General features: G+C 36.7%; 1 protein-coding gene across 1 annotated transcript in view; it reads left to right on the top strand.

Annotated features, from left to right (window-relative positions):
- FANCC (Fanconi anemia, complementation group C) overlaps window positions 1–22,853 on the top strand; it is a 66,831-nt gene that overhangs the window by 23,131 nt on the left and 20,847 nt on the right. Inside the window, exons 4-7 of the mRNA XM_010568671.1 lie at window positions 12,113–12,232; window positions 13,009–13,073; window positions 16,904–17,068; window positions 20,064–20,220. Of these exons, the coding sequence (XP_010566973.1) occupies window positions 12,113–12,232; window positions 13,009–13,073; window positions 16,904–17,068; window positions 20,064–20,220 (507 nt within the window). The remainder of the gene's footprint in view (window positions 1–12,112; window positions 12,233–13,008; window positions 13,074–16,903; window positions 17,069–20,063; window positions 20,221–22,853) is intronic.

Raw genomic sequence — 22,853 nt, 5'->3', positions numbered from 1 at the left:
TGTGGGTGGCCACAGGCTGCAGACATTTCAGTCAATCCCTTCTCCATGCAGCAGTGGTTGTAAAACAGAGCTGAAGTAAACAACATTCCACAGACTTTTAGGGGGTTTTAATTTTGAGAAAGTATAGCTTCCTTTTGCCCCTCCTTTTGGCTGCTTGCTTCTGTCAGCCATAACCATACAGGTCATGCTTCCTACCACATCAGTTCTGGCTGAAGTAAATAGTATATAATGTAATATATGTAGTCTCTTAAAAAAGTTGTTTGCTTTTTGTTTGGTTGGTTTTGGGGTTTTTTTGTTAAAATATGTTACTTTAAAACCTGAATGGTTTGTTGTTTTTTGACAATAAGAAGTACTATATTAAGTGCTGTATAAAGTTTAATCCTTTTTTAAAAGCCTTTCATCGTTGTTATTTTCATTGTCCCGATTTTTTTTGCTTGGATGCTCAGTGTTGTTTTACTGTTTCTCTAAAATGTTTTACTGTCACTCTAGCCATTAGCACAGCACTTTTCCTCCAATCAAAATGAAGAGGAACTTACTTTTTTTTTTACCTGGCAGCCAGTTTACTGCTTTGGAAGCTGATTTCACCTCTTTAATGTTTGACATATACTCATCTGGAATCTTGAGTTTCATGAAGTAGATTTAAATGGCTAAACTTGGTGTCATGCAAATACTTACATAGCATTTACAGGCTTTTTTGGGCTATGTAAATCAGCTGCAGTTGAGGACAGATACTGTAATTCTATTATATAAGTATACGGGTGTGAAAGGATACATTTTGACAGATGAGTTTTTACATGGTATTAGGCATATGTGGAATTAAGTATGTAAATGAGCTTGAAAGAAACACCTTGTAAGTGATAGTTGAAAGTCAATTTTCCTTTGAATCAAAACAGAAAGCAAAAGACTGTTAAATGAAATATATGCACACTTTTAAGATCTGACATCACTAATTAGAGCCAAATGACTTAATGAACTCCTAATGTGATGTGGGACCTTTCAACTTTTAAATTACTGGTTAAAATTCAGTTTTGAGAACCAAGTCTGCCTGCTTTGCAATGTGCCCCGAGGGAATAATGAGTGGTAAAGGCACTTTTCTCAATCCTTTGTGCAATTTGTTTGTGTCCCAGGTACCAACCTGGAAAGGGAAACCAGCTCCTCAGAGCTGCTGGCCCTCTTTATTCCTGTCCCTGATGTGTATGTCCTGTGCATACACAAAATACATGGGCCAGAGATGGAGTGATTTTGGAACCACTGTTTAGCATTTTTGTTCAGCTGCACCAGCTGTTGAAGCATGTGTGTCTATGCTGGGTACACACCTGGGGAACCCACTTCTCCCAGCAATACTTGCTTAAGATTTGATGTATCTGCCTCTTAAACTTGATAATATACAGTTCTGCCTCTAGAAGGTGAAAACCCAAGATTCTTAGATATGGTTAGAGTGGGTTGCTTCTGGGTGAGGGAGAAGGTTGCAGTGAAAATTGGAATTGACCTATGAATCAAAGGTAAGTGTAAAAGTAAGTAGTTGATACAGTAATAGTATATGTTCAAGAATTCTAATAGAATATGTTCTAAAACAATTTTATTCATAAAGGACAGGAATGTGATTGAAGATGTTAAGAGATATTCATACAAGAAGAGATTGGGGCTGGCTCTTTTTAATGTAGTGAGAGGACATTTAAGAATGAAGATGGGTTTTCATACACAGCACACAATCAATTTCTGATGCTTATTGTCCTGAAGTTTTACTAAGTTCACTGGTAGTATTTTGTTGTTGTTCTTTCAGTTTTTGGAAAGTCAACTGGAGGGCGTTCTTGGTCATTTCTAACCTATTGAAGATTATACATCTAAATTGTTAGTTAGCCTTCTCACTAACCCGTTTGTGAATCAACTTTCTAATCTGATTTGGACCTTATCTAGTCACCTGTAGGTAATTGCATTGCTAGGATGTAAGAGAATTTGCAATGTTTGCAAATTTGCAAGTATTACCATATTCTTCTCGTTAAAAATAGTATGATGATATGAATGGGCTGGGGGAAAACAGACCTCTCCTTTTTCAAATAGATAATTCTTTAACAATGCCAAGATAATATGAATATAAATAATTTCTTGGCTTCTGGGCCAAAAGAAACAAAAGCTAAGTATCTCAGAGAACAAAATGAGAAACTAAGGATTGTGCTTGCTGCTTGAGCTTTAACAGCACGTGTCACAATTTGCTAGCCAGCTGACTTTTCTCAGAGCACTTTAGTAGTGCCAGGTGCCTCTAGTAAAGAATAATGATTTGTTACTGACAAGCAAAAAGAGGTCTCTATTTGAAGAAATTCTGCTGGCATTAGATATTTTTGCTCAGTGCAATATAATTAGTGAACAGCAGTTATTGCATCACCATTACAGGTGTGTTTTGTGCTTTTTCACTAAAAAGTTCAGTGAACAATTTTCTCCCCTTAAACTTTTAACAGCTTGTTACTTATGAAGTCCAAAGCCAAGTGATTAAAACTAATTTCTCCTGAATGTCATCCTAGGTTAGGTGACCTTTGGGTATTTGCAACATATACACCTATTGGAAATATAAAAATCTGTCATTAGGCACATATATTCATTGAAAAAGGCGTAAATTTGGGATTATAATTTTTTTCTAATAATTACTGAACTCACAGATTTAAACTAAAAGTGAAACAATTTTATGATGTATCCACTCTTTCTAAACTTAAATTTATTCATCCCTCTTTTCCACATAATTTTTTGTGGTTATCAGGAATTCTTCTGTGGGAAGCTTGCATTTTAGCTTTTGAAAACTGTGGAGGGAAGAGGGAAATTAATTCTAAATCTCTGGCTAGTCAAACCAGAGAGCTTTAAAAAAAAAAAAAAGATTTATGGTTGACTCTGGTAAAGCTATTGAATTTCCTTTTGTAAGTTAGTGTAAATGTGTGTTTTATTTCAGCAGCAAAAGTCTCCCCTTTTTTAATACAGAGAGTAATAGGACTTTCTAGGTGGGTGTTTCTTAAAGAGAAAGGATAAAGAAAAGAGAAGGAGATTTGAAACTGCTTTTCCTGTCTGAGGCCAAAAGTAGAGTCACAGCTTGCCAGCCCCACAATTCCTTAGCTTCTTTCTTATGATTTCCAAGTGTTTTGTTAGTGATTTGCAGATGGAGCTTAGGCTTTGGAACTCTTCCATTAAAAAGTTGTGTGGTCTTAGCCACAGTAGTAGTGCAATATGTTTTTCCTATACTAGTTTCACAGAAGTTAACTGAGCTTGAATTGGTGAGGGAACAACAATACAGCTTCCCTCTCCCGTCCCTTCCCTTAATTTTCTTTCCTGCATATTGTTTGGAAATTAGAATCAGGTTCATTTTGAATTGTAAGTAAGTATGTAACATTTTTCTTCCATTTTAAGAAACAGAAGTAGAATATGAGCCTAGTCTTTTTAAGAAGCTACATGTATCAGCAAGATTAACACAATTCATAGCATACATTAATTTCTAAAAAGAAAGCGTATGTGCCTGAATATGGTTTTAAGGTTTTTTTCAGTTAAGTTTTTCTAGTAGGTTTTCATGGCCCTTTTTGTGTATTTTTGCCATTATTGCTTTTTTTTAAAAGCAAATTGCATTTATGGTTGTTGAAGCAAAGTTAAGGAAATTGGCCTAATGTAAGAGCACTCGAGCAGTTTTACTGCAAACACTGACTGAAGGTGAGCCTGCTTACATGCTTCAAGGACAGAACAGGGTGAAGGGCCCTGTTGCATCAGGTACAGTGCAGAGAACTTCATAGAACCTATGTTTTCCTGTCTGGGAATATGTGAAAAGCAATGAAGTCTGTGCATCTGGCAACATTAATCTTGTGAAAGAATAATATTATTCCTGGATATTTTTTTTAACTCTAAAGTAATATTAACTCAGTCTTGTCAGTTATCTGTAGATTTTCTGTAATTTGATCACATGCTTAAATAGCAAGACCCTTGCCTCTGTAAGAGTGTTTAGCAGAATAATTTGTTTACGATCAACTAGTCTTTCGCGGTTATCAATGGAAATTTAGATGTGGGCAGATGTCAGATTGTCATTGAATGTCAGTGAATAAGGAGAAAAATGAGAAGTTCCAATAAATCCTAAACATGTAGTTGTGGCCAACAATTTTATTTAGTGTGCTGGTATAGAATTTAGCTAATGAAAACCATCCCGTAAATGTATGTATCCATAAACTGTGCCGAAACAAAAAAACTTCCTGACAGTAAATGTCAGAAAGAAATGTGGGAAGAAAACCCCTCCCCACCCTATACTTAGGCACTTTGGCCCCAATCCAGTAAATTACTGAAGAATATTCTAAGGTTTCTTAAAGTTAAGTTGAAACTGAAGTGATTTCTTCGTGCAAAACCTCTAAGTGGTTATTAGAATAGACAATTTGGTGAAGTGGGAGGTTGTGTTGACTAGCTAATCATTGAAATATATGTGTATGCGTAGTTTAACATTTTGTCTATTTGAAGTGTGTTTTGACCAATTTTAATTTTAAAACAGAAATTGGAGATTTTGATTTACGTTACTGATGGTAATGTAGTTAAGGAAATTTTTTTTACTAGCTTATAAAATCCATTCTTACATACTGGTAATAATTAAGTTGTTAACAAATATATGCTGTATCATTTCCCCTAGTTTATACACTGAGATTTTTGTAAAATGTTGAGAAAACAAAATTGTTTAGAGTAAAATAGTACTTTGAAAGCTACATTATGTTTAAATCTGTATGATGTTTTACTAGCTTCTTTTCTTTTACATTTTGGTTTTGGTTTGTGGAAAACTAATTTTCTGCCTTTTCCTGGAACTAAGGAGCAAGTGAGCAAGAGGTCTTGTAAGCAAAATTAAAAGTCAGACTTCGTTATGAATGGATAAGGGTGTGGAAATAATATGAATTGTGGTATGTCAGCATCCTACTCACAGAACTGGTTTCATAAACAGTTGGTGTTGAGACAGTCTCTGAATGAGCATGCTGCCATGTCATTTACAGACTTAGCCACTATGGTTCTCCAGAACTGGCTGTTTATTTCATAGTAAAAAGGTTCTAAAAATACCAGATCTGTTTGTGTTTTATTCTCAATCATTTAATCTAGAGGGTATGGAACACAATAAAACTCTTAAGCCTTCAGGCAGGATTTATAAGAAAATATTACTTAAAAATATCTGCAGGAATGTGGTTTGGACTGAGCTGCCGAAAGCTAGCAAACAAATTAATTTACATTTAAACAAATCAGAGCAATGTGTATACCTTGCTTCCTGAGAACTCTGTTTAAATAATTTAGGAAGCAATTTGGGATGTTAGAATCCTACCTATTTAAAGAAAGAAATAATACCTATTGTATAACATTTTAAATTTTTTAATAATGATTGGAAATCATATTATCTAATTTATCATTAATGTTGTAATTGATTACACAGTTTTGAAGTATTTTTAAAGCCAGGTTGGAAATAGAATTTGATCTCTTGTCTTATAGACCTGTGTTGAAAGCAATGGGTCACCTGACTGTACAGAGAACACCTAAGAACAAAATTGATGTACAGACTCTTGAAATCATTGTCATACAAGAAACATAATTCCAAAATCTGATAAAATGCAAAGAGGAAATAGCACTTACTTCTAATGCTTCCTCTGAATAAGATTTAGTTTTTCTTATTATACCTGCTTTTTCTTAGCAGAGCTGAGGAAATCTGGTTCCTGTCGAAGCAGATGGAAAGGTCAGGAATAAACCTGTTAGTTGACCAGACTTCAGAAATTTACCTTTGGGTATTTGTGTTGTACTTATTCCAACAAATTCATATAGATCATAATTTTCAGCAAAATGCCATTAATGATCTCTTCTCAAAAAATAATGGCACTCTGTGTTTTCAAGGAGAATATACTAAAGAGAAATATTCTTTAGGATAAATGATACACCCTTCTGTTCCATCCTGCTCTACCTGTCTTTTTGACAGATTCATCCAAGTTGGCAAAAAGAGCCCAGTAATGTCACTGGGAAGTCCTAATCAGTATCAGGTTTGAATGGCTCATCCCAGTGAAACCATCCATCTCCTCTCCCCAAAATATATTGCCCCTGTTGACTTCCACATCTGCTTCTGTGGACATTCTGAATCATAAATACTTTGGAGAGAGTGCGTTGAGAAGTTTCCAGAAACAAATTGCTTTATCTGGGTCCCCTGGAATGTCTTTGAAACTGTGTCATAAATTCCAGGACAGTTGCTACACAGATACAGTTACTAGCATAAAGTGCTTTTTCTGTGTTGATGTCTAATTTCAGAGGTAATTGTCCCTTTAATTCAGGCTTTTATATTTTTCCCCATCGACATGAGCAGTAAGATACTTCCTATTACAGAAAGAAGGGGGAAAAGGCTTCAGAGCTTTTGGATCTCTGCTTAGTAAAGGCAGTATCAGAAGACTAAAGCACCTTCTCCCCCTTTCTGTAGCTATGGACACTAGCTGAGCTGGTATCTGCCTGGTGCTGTGCTTCTTATCTCAGTGGAGGGGCAAATTCTGCTCCAGGAAAATAATTTTGAGGCTTTCATAAATGCACATGCTCCAAGAGAAGGTTGTCTCTGAGAAACAAACTTCATGGAGTAACTCAACAAATCCCTTGTAGCACATGGAAATCAGCCCTCATTACCTAAAGAGTAGTACCAAAAGAGCTGGCTTAGCTGAACTGAAAAGTGATATGTAGGACTAAGCAACCGAAAAACATTTCCTCTTTAGATACAGGTGGATGATAACCAGGGAACAAAATTACTTGTTTTGTCCATTTGTATTCTCAGAAGTCTTTAGTTTCAAGTGTGTTCTCATTCTCTCCACTTTCCCTGAGTGAATTAATAAGGTAGAGCCTTATAGCCAATCTGTACTTCAGAGGAGTAATTGTTAAATCAGGCCTCCTCTGCTACAAAACATGGTAGGTATGAAGCACTGTGTTTCTGTAGATAAAGTAGATGATTTTATGTCTTCATGCAAATTCTCCTAGGATTATCTGCCTGTTAAAGATATTAGAAATCTCTGTGCAGCAGTGGATGTTAAATTGAGTTACCTAGAATATTACTCAGTATAAATTGCATCAATAAATAAAGCCACTGGCAAGGTTGTTCAAGGAAGTTGGTCATTGTGAGGGCTTTATGAAAATTCATTAATTCAGTTTCAGGCTGAAAGGCATTATGTTGCAGAACTTTAATCCAAGGCCATGGGGATGGATGTATTCTTTCAACTACAACCAAGGTGGTTTCCTTCCTGTTTCCTACTTAATCAATGGTGAAGGAAATCAAGAAAGAAATAATTTCTGATATCACAGTATGCCTGACTGCTCTTCATTTTCCAGAGTCACAACTCTTTGTTATTTTTCCTTCTGAATGCAGCACTTCTGCCACAGACATCCATTTTTCTGACTTGTAGAATATGGTGTTAGTGGATTAGACAGTGAGTGGTAATTGATTTACTGCCAGAAATAACTGACAATTATGTAGATCTCAAATTGTCTGCTTTGCTAGAGTAGGCTAGGATTTGTGACTGAGGTCATCAATAGAGGAATGCATTTAGTATTGACAACTCTCCCACCACGTACCTGAATACCTTCTACTGGGTTTGAAATTATTCCTTAAAAGTCACTAATCTCAAATTACTGATCTCTCTGACCCTCGGAATCCACATTGTGGCTGTATAAAATATTAAGTTTGGAAAAGAAAAAAGTGCTTTGTGGGGGCTTCGTAATGCAATAAAGAAACCAATTACTAGTGTTGTATAATTCTCTAGCATCCTATAGAAACCTCTGTGAGAAAATATCCTGAACTCCTCTAGATTTCTCTGTATTTTCTGAAAAGTTGATTTCAAAAGTGAAAGGAGAAACTTACATATAAGAAAACATTGTTTTACACTCGGTCTCAGAGCTGATTCGAACGAAGTTTTGCAGTACGATGAGAAATAACTATTGATACAGTCCCTTTAGATCTGAGAATTACTGGAATTTAAACACTGTGAACTTTGAAGCTTGAGGTAAAAACAGTTTTGACTGCCATTTAGTTAAAATTTAGCCATTCCTGGTTTACACTGTATTTTTGATAATCAAGTTAATGATAGATACGATGAAAGAGGACAGACAAATATCATAAAATAATTACCTGATGATCTTTTTGTCCTCAGTCAGTTTTTCTCTTTAGAGACTGTCTCTTGGAATGGTTTGCTTTTTTTATCTTTCCATGTTGTAACTGGAAAATGGGATTTCTTGCAAGTACTGAGTTTGCTTTATCCAGCTTACCTGCTAAGTGGCTGGAAAATTAATATAAAAAAAATTGTCTTTAGTTGGAGGTTATTAGGTATAAGCTTTATTTCTGGCCATTATATTACCCCTTCCACACCATTTGTGTACTTACACAGAAGCGTAATGTTACAAGAGGATTATGCAGTAGAACAGCTGAAAGCATCTTGTTTTCAAGAAACAGCTCGCCTTATACGAATCATAGAATCATGGAATGGTTTGAGTTGGAAGGAACCTTCAACTATCATCTAGTCCACCCCCGCTGCCATGGGCATTGACATCTTTTGCTAGATCAGGTTGCTCAAAGCCCCATCCAACCTGACCTTGAACACTTCCAAGGATGGGGCATCCACAACTTCTCTGGGGAACCTGTTCCAGTGTCTCTGGCTTTCTGGGCTGCAAGCACATGTTGCTGGTTCATGTCCAATTTTTCATCCACCAGTATCCCCAAGTCCTTCTCCACAGGACTGCTCTCAATCCATTCATCCTCCAGTATTTATAGTGATACTGGGGATTGCCCTGACCCAGGTGCAGGACCTTGCACTTGGCCTTGTTGAACCTCATGAGGTTCACATGGGCCCATGCCTCAGGCCTGTCAAAGTCCATCTGGAAGGCATCCCTTCCCTCAAGTGGATCAACTGCACCACGTATCTTGGTGTCATCTGCAAACTTGCTGAGGGTGCACTTAATCCCACTGTCCCACTCAATCCCATCCCATTGATGAAGATACTAAAATGTATTTGTCCCAGTATGGACGCTTGAGGGACACCACTTGTTACTGGTTTCCACCTGGACATTGAGCTATTGACTGTAACCCTTTGGACACAGCCACCTAGCCAGTTCCTTATCCACCTAACGGTCCAGTCATCAAATGTAAAAGTGAATTGTCAATATTTATTTTTCTTTCAGACAGCTCTCTGCTAATGCAATATGTAGTGGTAAAAGAATTATCACTTAAAACCAGAATTATGGGCAGTAAATGAGCTACATTTTCTAGAGAGAAGGAGAACTTTCTGGATATGTTTTGGACCAAAGAAAGCATTTAAACCTTGAAAGATGAATGCTTTAAATTATTGTTACCAAATTTCTTATCTTTGTCCCATGTAGGTATGTCTCAGGCTTTGCACTGGTGATAGCATCTGTAAAATGAAATATGTGACATAGAGCTGAATTCTAAATGTTTTTCACCTTTAATACATACCTTTCTTTTATACCTTTGTTTTATACATAGCTAATACCTCCTTTCATCTTGCCTACAGTATATCCTTACCCCTGTTTCCCTTGCCCCCTTCTGGCTGTTTAGAGGTTTTGTGTGTTCCAAAAAAATAACTGAAGTGATCTGTAAGATCCTAGCACGGATGTAGTAAAGTGCTCAGAAGAGGAAAAACAAACAAAACCCCAACCAACCAACCAACCAACTAAACACCAAAAAACAAACAAACAAACAAAACCCCCAAAAAACAAACAAAACCCACCAAAACCAGGGAAGTGTTGCAAGCTGTATGCAGGCTCTGATGATATGTAGTAATTTTGACTTGTCTTTTTCTCTATTGATTGGTTAACAATGACTGTTACACAAGGATAAGGAGAAAGTAATTTTGAAATCACTCTTCACATAGAGAGTGTTTGATTAGTTTTATCCTTAGGAAAATTCTTGTTACAGAGAGGGTCACTGCATAATATATTTTGTGGTGTTACAGGTGAATATATGGGGTTTTAAGCTACTCCATCATTTAGCTGTCATTAGCTGCCATGTCAACCTGTCAAATCCTTTTCAAAGCTTTTTATATTTGCTCTTCTCACTGGTGAAGCTGTTTGCAAGTCTTTCACTGAGCAATCCAACAAACTTTGTACTTTTCAAGCCCCCTCCTTACCTCTAGCAAAAGTGGCATCCCAGGTTTGTTGTGCTAACTCCTCCTTTATTTTGTTTTCAACTTGCAGTCTGATCCCTTATATCATTCTACTTGGCAGACTGTCCTATTTTGTCGGAAGTACTTGTCCGAACCCTTGATAGCGATCTGAAAACAAATTTTAACTTTAGTAATAGTTGCAAAGGACAATAAAAATATATACAGTTTGATATTAATAAATAGATTAAGAGGTGTTTGGAGATTGTACAATTTAATAGATTTTAGCCTTCACTTTTGATATATTTAGATGCTTGTACATTTTGAAAATCCACCTTTTAGTGTCTTTAAGAATGCAAAAGTTGCATGTAAATTACTTCTTTGAAACTCTGTGTGTTGCCACAGCATTTTCCTTCCTCCTTAGTTTTAGGGAAGTCACTGGATGACAGTAAAACATCAGTTTCTCCTGCTGAAGGCTATTTAGGAAAAGAGGTTTACAATGAAAGAAAATATTTAGGCATTTAACATAAGTCTGTAAGGTAGTAAGATAATCCTAAACAAAAGTACAATAAATAGGGTTTCCCAAATGCCTGTTGCTTATTTTGATAGTAATGAATTTTCTTAGCGCTCTGGTGTGCTTCTGCTGATTGTATCTTCTCTATCACATTAATCAAACATGGAATGCATGGAATACATCTAACTCTAGGACTTCTGAAGCAGTTGCTTAGGGATGTTCAACAAAAGCATGCATAAATATTTGGTTTGGATTTCTGAAAGCAGAAAACAAGCTAACTGATTTTTATTTTTTTAGTCTTGTATCTTTCATCAGATCCCTCTTTTCAAAAGAATATGTAGAGTGAAACACCCTAAGGCCACAGAAGTCACAGAGCTTTCATCTGAACTTTTCTTTTAATTACATAATTTAAAAAAGAAGGTCTTTTTCCATTTTTGCTAATTCCGAGCCTCTGTTACGAAGAGTTTTATGCTGATTGCCATATGAAGTGTAATTTAGTTTATACTTTAAGTGTCAATTATATATAAAGCCCCGAAATGAACCCCTGGAAAGGGAATGTAGCTGTTGCTACATCAGCATGTTGCAATAGAGGACAGGAAGAAAAGAAAACTGTAAGAAATTCAGAACAGATCATTTGATAAGCAACATAAAACTACCCCTGCTCAGTTATGAGAGCAGGATGCAAAAACCTGCTCAAGGTTTCACACAACAGTTTTCACAAATGAGTTCAGCTGGGAAGGTGCTGGGGTATAAGATCTGTCCAAAAGACAGCAGAGGTGTAGTATAGCGCTGAAGACAGTAGTGTGTTCAGAGTCCTCTGTACGTGCCTGCAGAACCAGTATATCAAATGTATCATCAAAGGATAGGTTTGATTTTTATATGACATATTTAAAAGGTTTTATTAAATCTGACTCAAAGCATTCCATAGTGAAATTGGTGAAGTAAATTTCAAACTAAAATTTTATCATTATCTTTTCAAGATAATGAGGAAATTAAGCAAATTAAATTATGAGGCCAGACCCTGAATCCTGTCAAAAATACTGGGGCCTTTTGAAGGAATGATACAGAAAAGTAAATGTTAACTTAGTGCTTTCTCTTCTTGATCATGGTACTGATCAAGACTACAGGTGAGTTTTTTGCAGTGTAGCAACATTGACTACCGCTATCTAGATGATATCAGACTGAAATGGCTCCCAGAGAACTGAAACCTACCTAAGATGTCTCTGGTTTTGACATGGGTGGCCTCCATTGCTATTGCACAACTACTGAAATTGTGTGGTGTGTGAACCCACATTTGATTGTAGCAGCTGCAGCATTTTCCTTATGGATGATGGGAGCTGCCTGCTCTTCTGTGTTTGTGGTGTAAAATGGCCACAGCTGATCAAAAGATCTTACCCCAGATACAGTTCAATAGCAGTCAGTTCTTTTTAAACAGCATGTTATAGCCTAATACTTTTTTTATTGCCCTTCTGTTGATTTCTTACAGAGTTTGTTGTGCCATCTTCTTTCTTCTTCTAAGTGGGAAAGTAATGAAGCTGAAACCGGTACATTCATATCAACTCTTGGCTACACGTCAGCAGATTATTACTGTCACTTAGTTAAAAATGTAAGTATTTTGTGCAATTGGGAAATTGTTAATAATAAATCACCAGTTTATACGCACATACATGGAGCTTTCATTGTTATAAGGAGCATGGACTGAACTTTGTTTATCTTTTCTTACCTCAGTCACTTTTACAGCCTTTTAAGGGAAAAAATGAAGTGGGAGATCTCTGGACAAACAAGAAAATTTTTTATTAGATTACACTGTAATAGATGTTCATAAAAATAAAATTCCTGTTGCTGTTGTGTTATAACAAAAAAATGTCTGCCCTATCATTAATTTTTTTTCCCTGTGAATTTTAAATTATATATATTATTTTGTGTATTAGAATGTAACTTTTTGAATGTTTTATTTGACTGTGTGCATGGCATTTAAAATGGTAAATGAGGCCTAAATCTTGGGAAAAGTGTCTTTCACATTTAATATATAAAAATAATGGGAACAATATTTCATAACGTGTTGACTTAAATTAGAGAAAGCATATAAAAATTATTATTAGTGCTCTTCTGAAAGTTTTGCCTCAACTCTTGGGGAAGCAGAACTAAAATAAATAGCTGCTTAGTTTTCAAATGTGGAAGGTGTACAATGTGTTCAAAAAACATTTTGCAGCATAGTTTATTCAGTGATCTGGAGAGCTTTAGTTTGGCACCAATAATTAAAAAATCAAACTGAATGAACAAAGTTATTAACCTCTACAGTATGTCAGTCACACAGAGAACCATGCAACTAATGTGTGTAATTTATAATTTTATGTTATTTTATTTTATTTTATTTAACAGATGGTCTTTCCATTAGTAACAGAACTCAGAGGAAATCAGTTCAATGGACTTAACATTCAGGGGAGGTAGGTGTTATCTAAACATCATTTTGATATATTTTAGTTTGGATCATTCCAGTTCAGTGAGGACCTTTTTACAGCCTTGGGCAACTTAGCCTTCAGTTGGAAAGTTTTGGATATATACATAGGTAATTTCAGGTACAGACAAGCTTGCTAAGTTGTGTTTCATGTAAGAGTTTATACTTAGTCTGAGAGTCATAGAATGGTTTGGGTTGGAAGAGACCTTCAAAGGCCATCTAGTCCAACCCCACCACCATGGGCAGGGACACCTTCCACTAGACCAGGTTGCTCAAAGCCCCATCCTACCTGACCTTGAACAATTCTAGGGATGGGGCATCCACAACCTCTCTGGACAACCTCTTCCAGTGCCTCATTGTAAACCCTCATTGTAAAAAATTTCTTCCTTATGGCTAGTCTGAATCTACCCTCTTTCAGTTTAAAACCTTGTCCTGTCACTACAGGCCCTGGCAAAAGGTCTCTCTCTGTCTTTCTTGTAAGATGCCTTTATGTATTGAAAGACCGCAATGAGGCCTCCCCAGAGCCTTCTCTTCTCCAGGCTGAACAACCCCAACTCTCTCCGCCTTTCATGGTAAGAGAGGTATTACAGCCCTGTGATCGTTTTGTGGCCCTCCTCTGGACCCATTCCAACAGGTCCATGTCCTTCCTGTGCTAAGGACCCCAGAGCTGGACGCAGTACTCCAGATGAGGTCTTACGAGAGCAGAGTAGAGGGGCAGACTCGCCTCCCTTGACCTGCTGGCCATGCTCCTTTTGATGCAGCCCAGGATACGGTTGGCTTTCTGGGCTGTGAGTGCACATTGCTGGCTCATGACCATTTTTTCATCCACCAGTACCCTCAAGTCCTTCTCCACAGGGCTGCTCTCAATCCCTTCATCCCCCAGTCTGTACTGACACTGGGCATTGCCCTGACTCATGTGCAGGACCTTGCACTTGGCCTTGTTGAACCTCATAACCATAATGTTGGCTGCTATATGCATCCTTATAACCAAAGTTAACTAGCAGTTCCTATGAGAAAAAGCAAAAAAAAATTTCCAAAGAAATATTTTTCCCTGTTTGTGCAAGTGATAGTTTAATATAACAGAACAGTAGTTACTTTGCAGTTGTTATTAATGAAAAAATTTGTCCATGGTTATTTAAAGAACCTCTCATTTTCCTTCTATTAGGTCCTTGATCTGGTACCAAACAGTACTGTGGCAATACTGCATGTTTCATATGCAATTATTTTAAATGTACCCAAGCACATAGTACTTCCACCCTTTAACTGCCTCCTTGGCCTGGTTTTTGAAGGATGAAAGTCTGAGAAAGTGGGTGGGAAGGAAATTGCTATGTGCTCTGGCCAAATCTCCAATCCAAATTATCAGGAAATGCTAATAATCATCTTGCAACATTGTGTAGGCTGTTTCTACATGTCTAGGTATAGTCAGTCAGAATAATCACCTTCTTCATCCACACTACATAAATACAGTGAATTAAGCCAAAATCTGTGACCATAAAAAAGGGAATATATTTGCCTAATGCTCCTGCTGTCACTATTTTTTACATGGTCATGCCTTTTCACTGTGTAATTTGTGCCTTTCCACTGACCTTGAAATGCAGATCATAGTCTTTTCTCAATACTTTAAAAATTACCATATTTGAATACGTCAGTAGATCCTTTTGATTACCTGTAAATTAAGTGTATTCCAGCTAAAAAAACAAAAGCAAAAATAAGGATAGATATTTTTAATATAGACTATATACTCAAATTGTGTCTTCTGTTTTAAATGTATCACTCTCCTGTGCATTTTCCGAGCTTTATGACCTATTTAACACCATATAGCCTGTAAAGTTACAAGAAAGAGGAGGCTGATTGAAACATGTTCCTTGTATCATTAGCCAATAGCTTGGCTATTTTTCTCCCTTCCTTCTTGTATCTAGGTGTTTGTGTAAGGAAGAGTAAATGAGCTGAATTCATTTAGAGCTGACTTTAGTACTGAAATCATGGACATGGTTAATGAGGAGCATCACAAAGTTTCGTTCAATGTGGAAAACAAACACCCACATTTTATAAAGTAAGGTGAAGCAGACTTAGCTGAAAAGCTAATGAGACTGTTGGGAAGAGAAATACCTGGTTTCTAGGGGGAGAAAAGGAAAACTTTGAACTTAGGTGAATTTTTGAGCACAGAAGTTATGATATGGCTGTTTATTCAAGTTGCAGAGGCAAATGTAGGTTGCGGTTAGAGGTGTACGTTGCCTCATTTCTCCATTCAGTGATGCTTACAGCAACACAGATGACAACATCTGTGCAAATTCATTGCACACAGTGGAATGCACTGTGCAGTATTCTCCAAGAGCATATTTTGAAGATTATATAGAAGAAAATTGCCTTTGCAGGGTTTTTCTTCCAAAGTTAAGAGTAAAGTAAACTGCTAAAGTTTGCTAATCTAGGATACAGAATTAGAAACAGAATTTTGTAAAGGGGACTGATTTAAAGAATCTCAGGTCTGTGAAGATTACATATCTATATCCTGGAAAACACTACTGCACAATAAATACCAGCCCAACAACTATCATTTCTACAGAAACACTTCTCGTAGTAAAACTGTGTCTCAAAGTAATTCAGTGTAAAAACCTTAAACACATATTTGTTTAGGTACTTACTCAGAAATTTGAGTCTTTAAAAATGTGTCATGTTTTATTTCTCTCACTGTGGAAACCAGAATGGTATCCTGTGTCCACAAGTCATAGCACTTCTGTCACAGCATATGCAAGTGAGCATTAGGTGACATCTATTTGGGAGTAGCTTTAATACATGCGGGGCAATAGAGTTAGTTCTTACTCAGAGAAGCCGGTAGTGCAATTCCTGTCTCAGCTCTTCATAGACTGTACTGGTGGCTTCCCAAAGAAAACAGTTTTGGGTTCTTGCAAAGAATGCACCCCTTTTAGTGGACAAAGCCATCAGGAGAAACTTGCAGCAACTCAAGGAAGCCTTTTACAAACAATCTAGCACTTATTAATTTGCTAGAATTCAGTATTTTGGAGTTTTTGGTCTTCATAAACGTCTTCCTGTCAAAACTGCATCCAGAAAAATCTGCAGTTTCATGTGCTAGAAACTATATATACTCTGGGAAACTGGTGATTTCCTTTTTCAAATGTTATCTCTTACATTGTGTGCCATTTTCCTTTGTGTTTATGTTCCAAAGGTTCCATGTTTTGTTTACATTCCAGGTTCCACTGTCTTTAATCATTTCCAAGCATATAGTTTTAGCGAGCAGGTCAAGTGAGTGGTTTGTATATTAAGGTCCACTTCAGATATTAAGATTCCTTCACTGTAGGTCTGTAAGCCAAGAATTTTTCAGCTGAGCACTTGAAGACAGCAGGATTGTATTGTTCGGTTCATAGAAGTTGTCTCTGTTGAGAGAACAACAGGAGGCCTTAAATGCAGCCAGGTGGTCTCTTGTGAGCATCTAGCAAACCTGCATGGGAGGTGTGAATCTACCTGTGCTTCGCTGATCCTGGGGAAGACAAAGCATTCCCTGCTAGGAGGGGTGAACACAACTGGCTGCACTTCGGAATTGGATTGATATCCCTCACGTGGTTAGCCTTGACCACTGAAATACCAAAATTTTCCCTGACTTCTTGTTAAGATTCTTCAGACAATATGTAGCAACATGTCAACAGTCATTCCAATAAATAATTTTTCTGCAGTTAGGTGTGCATCTCTTACATTTAACCTTCTGTAATTAATTTAATCTTTTTTTGCCTTATTAGTTTAGAAATTTGTTTTGAAAAAGTTTTGACTTTTCTGAAATATGAACTGTATTTATTTTTCCCTCAGAGTTTCAGCCAGTCGTGTGAATGCTGTGTCCCTTTTCTGTCTCCCTCTCATTACTTTGCCTGATCTAACTCCATTGCTGGAAACTCTCCTTCTTTACCATGGAGGTGCATCAAAAGAAATTCTCAGTTCAGAGTTTCTGGAGGCTGTGAATGAGGCCTTTCTAAAGTAAGTAGCATGATCTGTATGATTTTTATGTTTTTTTTTCATAAAGATTATTAATTCAATTAAATGTCTTTTCTCTGGGTTTGTATGGATGCACTGTACATCATCTGCAGTCTAGTAAAATATTTCCCTTGCAGCTGAGTAGCAGGGCTCAGGTTGTAGGGCGAAGCAGAATTTTATATTGCTGATGTTCAAATTGTGGCATAATAGCTTTAAATATTGTCTGGAACTTTGTCCCACGTTTTCTTTAAAATGGAGGTTAAAGTCTTCAACAGATTTTAGGAATTTTGTGAAAGATATGATCAGTTTTCATAGAAATGTTATTTACCTTTCCTGTAAGTGTATCAACATTCCTAACGATGTTTTGAGAGCAATCTTTATTTTTCTGTGCACAAGATAGATCCTTATGTTTGAGTGTTTTCATATTTCTCTTGTTTTTTTCTGTGAAATTGGTTTTTAAATTTTCCTGTTTTTCAGCAGATTATTTTTAATGAGTCTGAGAGGAGCAATTTGTGAAATATAACTTTGCCTGTTTTGCCACCACTAAAGCCACTCTTTTGATAAAATCAGTCTACGGATGAAAGCCAGCTGAATGAAGCTGAACATCAGCAAGATGGGCTGTGGCAGGGAAGAAAAGACGTCAGGGAAAGCACAGCCTACTTTTGGTTGAGAGTTGCTTTATTCAAGTTGTAGCTGAGGGACTGCATTATAAACATCTTTTTTGAATACTAGAAAAGGTTCTTTGTGAACACTTTACTTCAATTATCCATTTGTCTCCTTTTTAATAAAAGTTTTAATTGCTTCCTTTCTACTTAACATTGTAATTTCTAAATGTTCCAATGAAGATTGTTATATTGCTCCAGTGAGGGCTCCAGCAAAAATAAATAATTAATGGAATAGCACAATTACGAATTTCCACACATTACTAGAAGCTGAGGAAAACAAGCGAAAAAGGAATGTGAAGGACTGTAGTGAAAGATGTGTCCCAAAAAAGAGAGCGCTATCTTTCACTTGTCCATCTTTCGTGGCTTCAGACTGGACGCGTTCCACAACCAGTAGTGCGGTTTGGAAAACTATCAGAGCAAGTTCACAGGTTCAGCATGGGTGGTCTCTCCTGATGTCAGTAAGCTGATGGGCGGTCCACTATGACATACTTTTGCCGCCTCATAACATGAGTCTGAATCCTTTAGATGGTCATAAAAGGTTCTTCCGACTGAAGTAAATGTCCCTTTGCCAAACTTTTGAGCTACGTGTTTATCACAGTGAGCAAAAATAGTTCAGTTCATATGGCTCTTGACTAGGTGACTCTTGCAGGGCCCTTGACAGAAGTGTGTGGTTTCCCTGAGAGCAGATGTAGGCTCACACATGCTTTGCATGGTATACTCCTGGCCTGACACGGAAGCTCATGTGATCTTAACATAAATGTGATTGTATTTTACTTTTTTCCCCACTTTAACAATTGAATTCTGTGTTCCCTAACTTTGTTATTGTGTTCTGAACACTTGTTTTCCTTCTAAACACGGGTGAAGCCTGCTCCAGGAAATAGGATTACTAGATACTGAGACCTGCAGTGCTCCACAGAGCTCAGCGTTGTCCCAGTGGGACCATCTGCAAGTTCAGTCGCAGAAGGACAATGACTACGTGTTACTTCCTATATGTTTTTTAAATCTCAGAGTTGGAACACCTCTGTGTAAGCTTATTAGGTTTCTTTTCCTAGCATAATAGCTATAATATCTACACTATCTACCATGCTACCACAAAAACAACAAAAAAGAGGATTGTGGCAAAATTAAATAATCTCTTGTCATTCTTAATTTACTCTGATGTGCATATGTGCTTTAATAATGATAATTAAACAGCATCTTGAAATTGACCGTTGCTTTACAATTTTGAAATTTTATGTACTTTGATATTTTTATTGTCTATGGATGTACACTTTAAAATTAAGCTATTACATAGTTTTGAATGGAAAAAATACAGGTTTTTAATGGAAATCAGAATTCTGAAGGCTGATATTTAAATGAATGTATGGTAAAATACATACATTGAAAATAGATCCTAAAATGGTGTAAAATCTTATTTCTGCTGGTATTTTTCTTTTTTTTATCAGTAGTTTCAGTTTGCATATACTCTCCACACTAATTTTAGGGTTTTTAATCTTAACTTGATTTAAGACCAAGGCACGTATTTCTTGTTATTTGTAAAATTTTTTGGTTTTAGCCTTTTAATCTGCAACTGTCATGATGGCTGCGAAAATATTCCAGGATGTTTTGTGCTGTGGTATCTCTTCTTCTTGGGTGGTTACTTTAATATATTTTGATTTGTGCTGGTCCACACAAATTACAGTATTGTCTCAAAATAAACTGTGCCTTTTATTTCCTAGTGGTACAACTCTATACTTCAGCTGAGCTATAGCTGAAGGCTTTAGGTGAAAAGATTACCTTCTTAACCATTTATCTTTTAAAAGGCTCTGGTCAGTGTTGGTGGGCTGAAGACTAACCTACCTCTACCTCCTTTTTTTAAATTATTTTTTTAAGTTTCTCTTTAAAGACAGGTAATGCTTTGATTTAGCCAGCAGTAATATTATCCAGGACCTTCCTGCTTATCTGTCAGCTGCTGACACTTTCTGAGCAGAGCAGTCTGCAGGATGCAGTCTGGGTTTGAAAGAGTGCAAGTGTGGGGCAGGACCTTTCTCTAGAGAAGAAGGTACCTCCAGACTTAAACCTTCTGTTTCCATTTGCTGGGATCCATCATAACCAAATTTTTAGGTTTTAAAGGCATGTGGTAAGGTTTCATTTGTAGATAACGGTGATTCCCTGTTCTTTGCCATTATTATTTGATATTGAGCAGAGTACTGTAAACAAGATTTTCTCTCTTGCTGCAGGTTGGTCTTTGTGTATTCTTTTTCTGCAATGTGCTTTAAAAAAAAAAAAAAGTAGTACATTTTTGTCTTCCTTCCAGTTTCTCGGGGAAAACAGTATTTTTCTCTCTAAACCAGGAAGAAGATTTCCCTCCCTCAATCAGCTGTCTTCAGCCTCTGGCTTCGTCACTTACCAAGCCTTGAAAAAGCTACCTTATATCTTTTAGACCAGCTGGTTACCACTCAGTTCAATTCATTGGAAGAAGTGGCTTGTGTCATGAAAGACTCCTTACTGGTATGTGCAACATGTAGTCCATTTGATAGTGCTTGTTCATGCTCCAGAAGTGACAGAGAGTTTTCAAATACATCAGCATATTTGAGGCAAATGGCTGTCATGGCATATAACTTGCTAATGCAAAGACAAATTTGAGTCTTGCCAACATCACTAAATTTTTAGTTTTTACACTGAATTGTTGAAGAGAAAAAAGATTTTATCCAGTAATGAAGAATGGATGAAGAGAAGAGAATCTGACTGGTGGGGGTGCTGAGTACCTGCCTCTGTCTTAAAAAATTATAAACTTTGGCCAGGGAGGATTTGAATCTGCTTTTACTTCAATCTCTGTGCCCTTGGCAGTTTAGCAGTTTAAACAATTGAAATTCCTTTTAGATTATTTTATTATGGACTGCTTAGTTACTTGGTTTTGTTTGCAAACCTGAACAAAATTCTTAATACAAAACATTTGCTAAACTGTAATTAAAGTTTGTTTTCAAATGCTGTGTTATGCAGCGCACCAAAAATGTTTCCTATGAGAAAATGACTCAATACCTTTTGCAAAATAATGAGCTAGTTTGCAACACTAGATGTAAACTTAATTGTTAATTACAGTGTGAAATAGCATGTGTGCTATGTCCTTAAATTATGTATTTCATAAAATGGATAGAACTAAAAAATGGCACGTGGTATCTTATTTTCAGCCTACGAAACTGCTTACAGAGTATGTATTCTAGATAGGAAAAGAATGATACCTTTAAATAGTCTTCCTTTTTAATTGAATCTGCAAATTTCTATTTTAGGGACCCATTATAATACTTGCAAATCTCATAAGTGCTTGGCATCCACAGCACTTCATACGTCATCTGGGGATCTAGGTATTCCAGAAGACAAGGCTATATACAAAGCCTGCGCCTAATGTTTCTGTATCAGATACACTGTGAGTTGAATACAGTATAATATGGTGCCACATGTAGCTGAGGAAAAGAAGAATCTAGGTTATATATAAAAGGAAGTAAAATCTTTGTTTTAATTATTGGTTTATTACTGTTTATTAACAATGTTCGTATTTACCTTGTCTTCACATCCTGATTCCTGAAAAGAATGGAACATTAGTCTGCTAGCAGGCTTAGGTTGTCCTTACTTGCCTCTGCTCCAAAGACTTTGTGCTTTCAAAATAAGATAGTCAAGGAGCGGGAAGACCAGTGCAGCAGCTTTGAATGCTGGTTTAGAGAGGACATCCTGTGGACAAGGAGCGCAATGAATGCAGGCATAAAGAGAGCAGCTGGAAGATGGATATTGCTGATTGATAGGCATTGGTAAGAGGGAGAGTGCATAAAATGGGAGATGGCATTCTGATTAAAAACAGGATGAGAAGCTTGAGAGAGGCAGTATAGAAGGAAAAGATTTGATCCAGAAATTGCATTCTACAACACCTCGTGATATTTTGTACAACTTGTACGTGGTACTATAAAGATACTTGTCTGACATTAGATCAGTCAGCACTTTGAATCCAACAGTATGATTAATTCAGCCTGCCTGAAAGATATTTGAATATTTATTTAGGAGTGTGAGTATGCAGTTTTTGGCAGCTGGATTATGGTATTTGTAGGATGTGACCTCTGTTTGCCTCATGGATATGGTAATAAAAAGTTGAATCATGAGACAAAACTTGATTGATACTTTTTTCTATGTCTAAGAAAACCTGTAGAGTACAAATAGGCAGAAATATGTTAGTGATTTGAGTATAGAATTTGATAAGAAGGAAATTTCAATCAGCTCTTTCGTAATTGCATTATCAGAGTCTTTTATCTAAATAAAAGACTTTGATACAGTAACCAAACTGTACATAAACCTCATAGAGATCTATCGTACCCAGATAGTTTAAACCACTGTACTTATGAAATATTTATTATCTTATATTTTAATTCCAAGAGTAATTGTAGTGTGATGGTCCACTAACTTGTGTTTTATATGGTATGCTATTAGCTTTGTGGTTTGGGGGCTAAACTGGAATTAATATTAGAAATTCTGTAATTATTCAGAAGTAATAAAAACCAGTGAAGTGACCATCACAAATGCTCTTTTAGCTTCTTCAGAATTTGGTGGGTGAGTGGATGTCTTCCTTTCTGAAGTAACTTTAAGGTTTGTATGTGTGTATTAACAGCTAAAGTTTAAATAAATACAGGTATTGGAATTTTATGCTTTACCAGAAATGCAGAGAGAGAGAGAGAGAGAGAGATAAACAGACTTTTAAAGCACATGTATGTAAAAAGAGATGTGAATGAATCAGTGTCAATTATAGTAAGTGTTCAGTTCTTAGATAGATTTGCAAAGTAGTTGTATTTCTTTCCGAGTTTTGCTGCAAGAAAAGTGCAAAAGGCTGAGAGGGCTTAAAATTTGTCGACATCTCCTTTATAAACCACCTATTATTGCTATGCTTTGTTTTTCCACTTGTCAGCTTTCCCAAGTCTAGCCCAGCATCGAAAATGTATTGCACTCTGCAGTTAAAGCTCTAGCTGTGGGGTGTCACTTGCTGTTATTTTTCCTGCAGCATTACAGTGCAAATACAGTTTTAGTGGGGGATATGGTGACTCTCGTATTGCCTGACAGGACACCAAGCCGGAGACTGCTCTGGTTCCCATGCCCTTGCACTG

This window comes from Haliaeetus leucocephalus, unplaced genomic scaffold, assembly GCF_000737465.1.
Source record: "Haliaeetus leucocephalus isolate CR32 unplaced genomic scaffold, Haliaeetus_leucocephalus-4.0 Scaffold251, whole genome shotgun sequence".
NCBI lineage: Eukaryota > Metazoa > Chordata > Aves > Accipitriformes > Accipitridae > Haliaeetus > Haliaeetus leucocephalus.
This window is presented reverse-complemented; position numbering and strand designations above follow the sequence as displayed.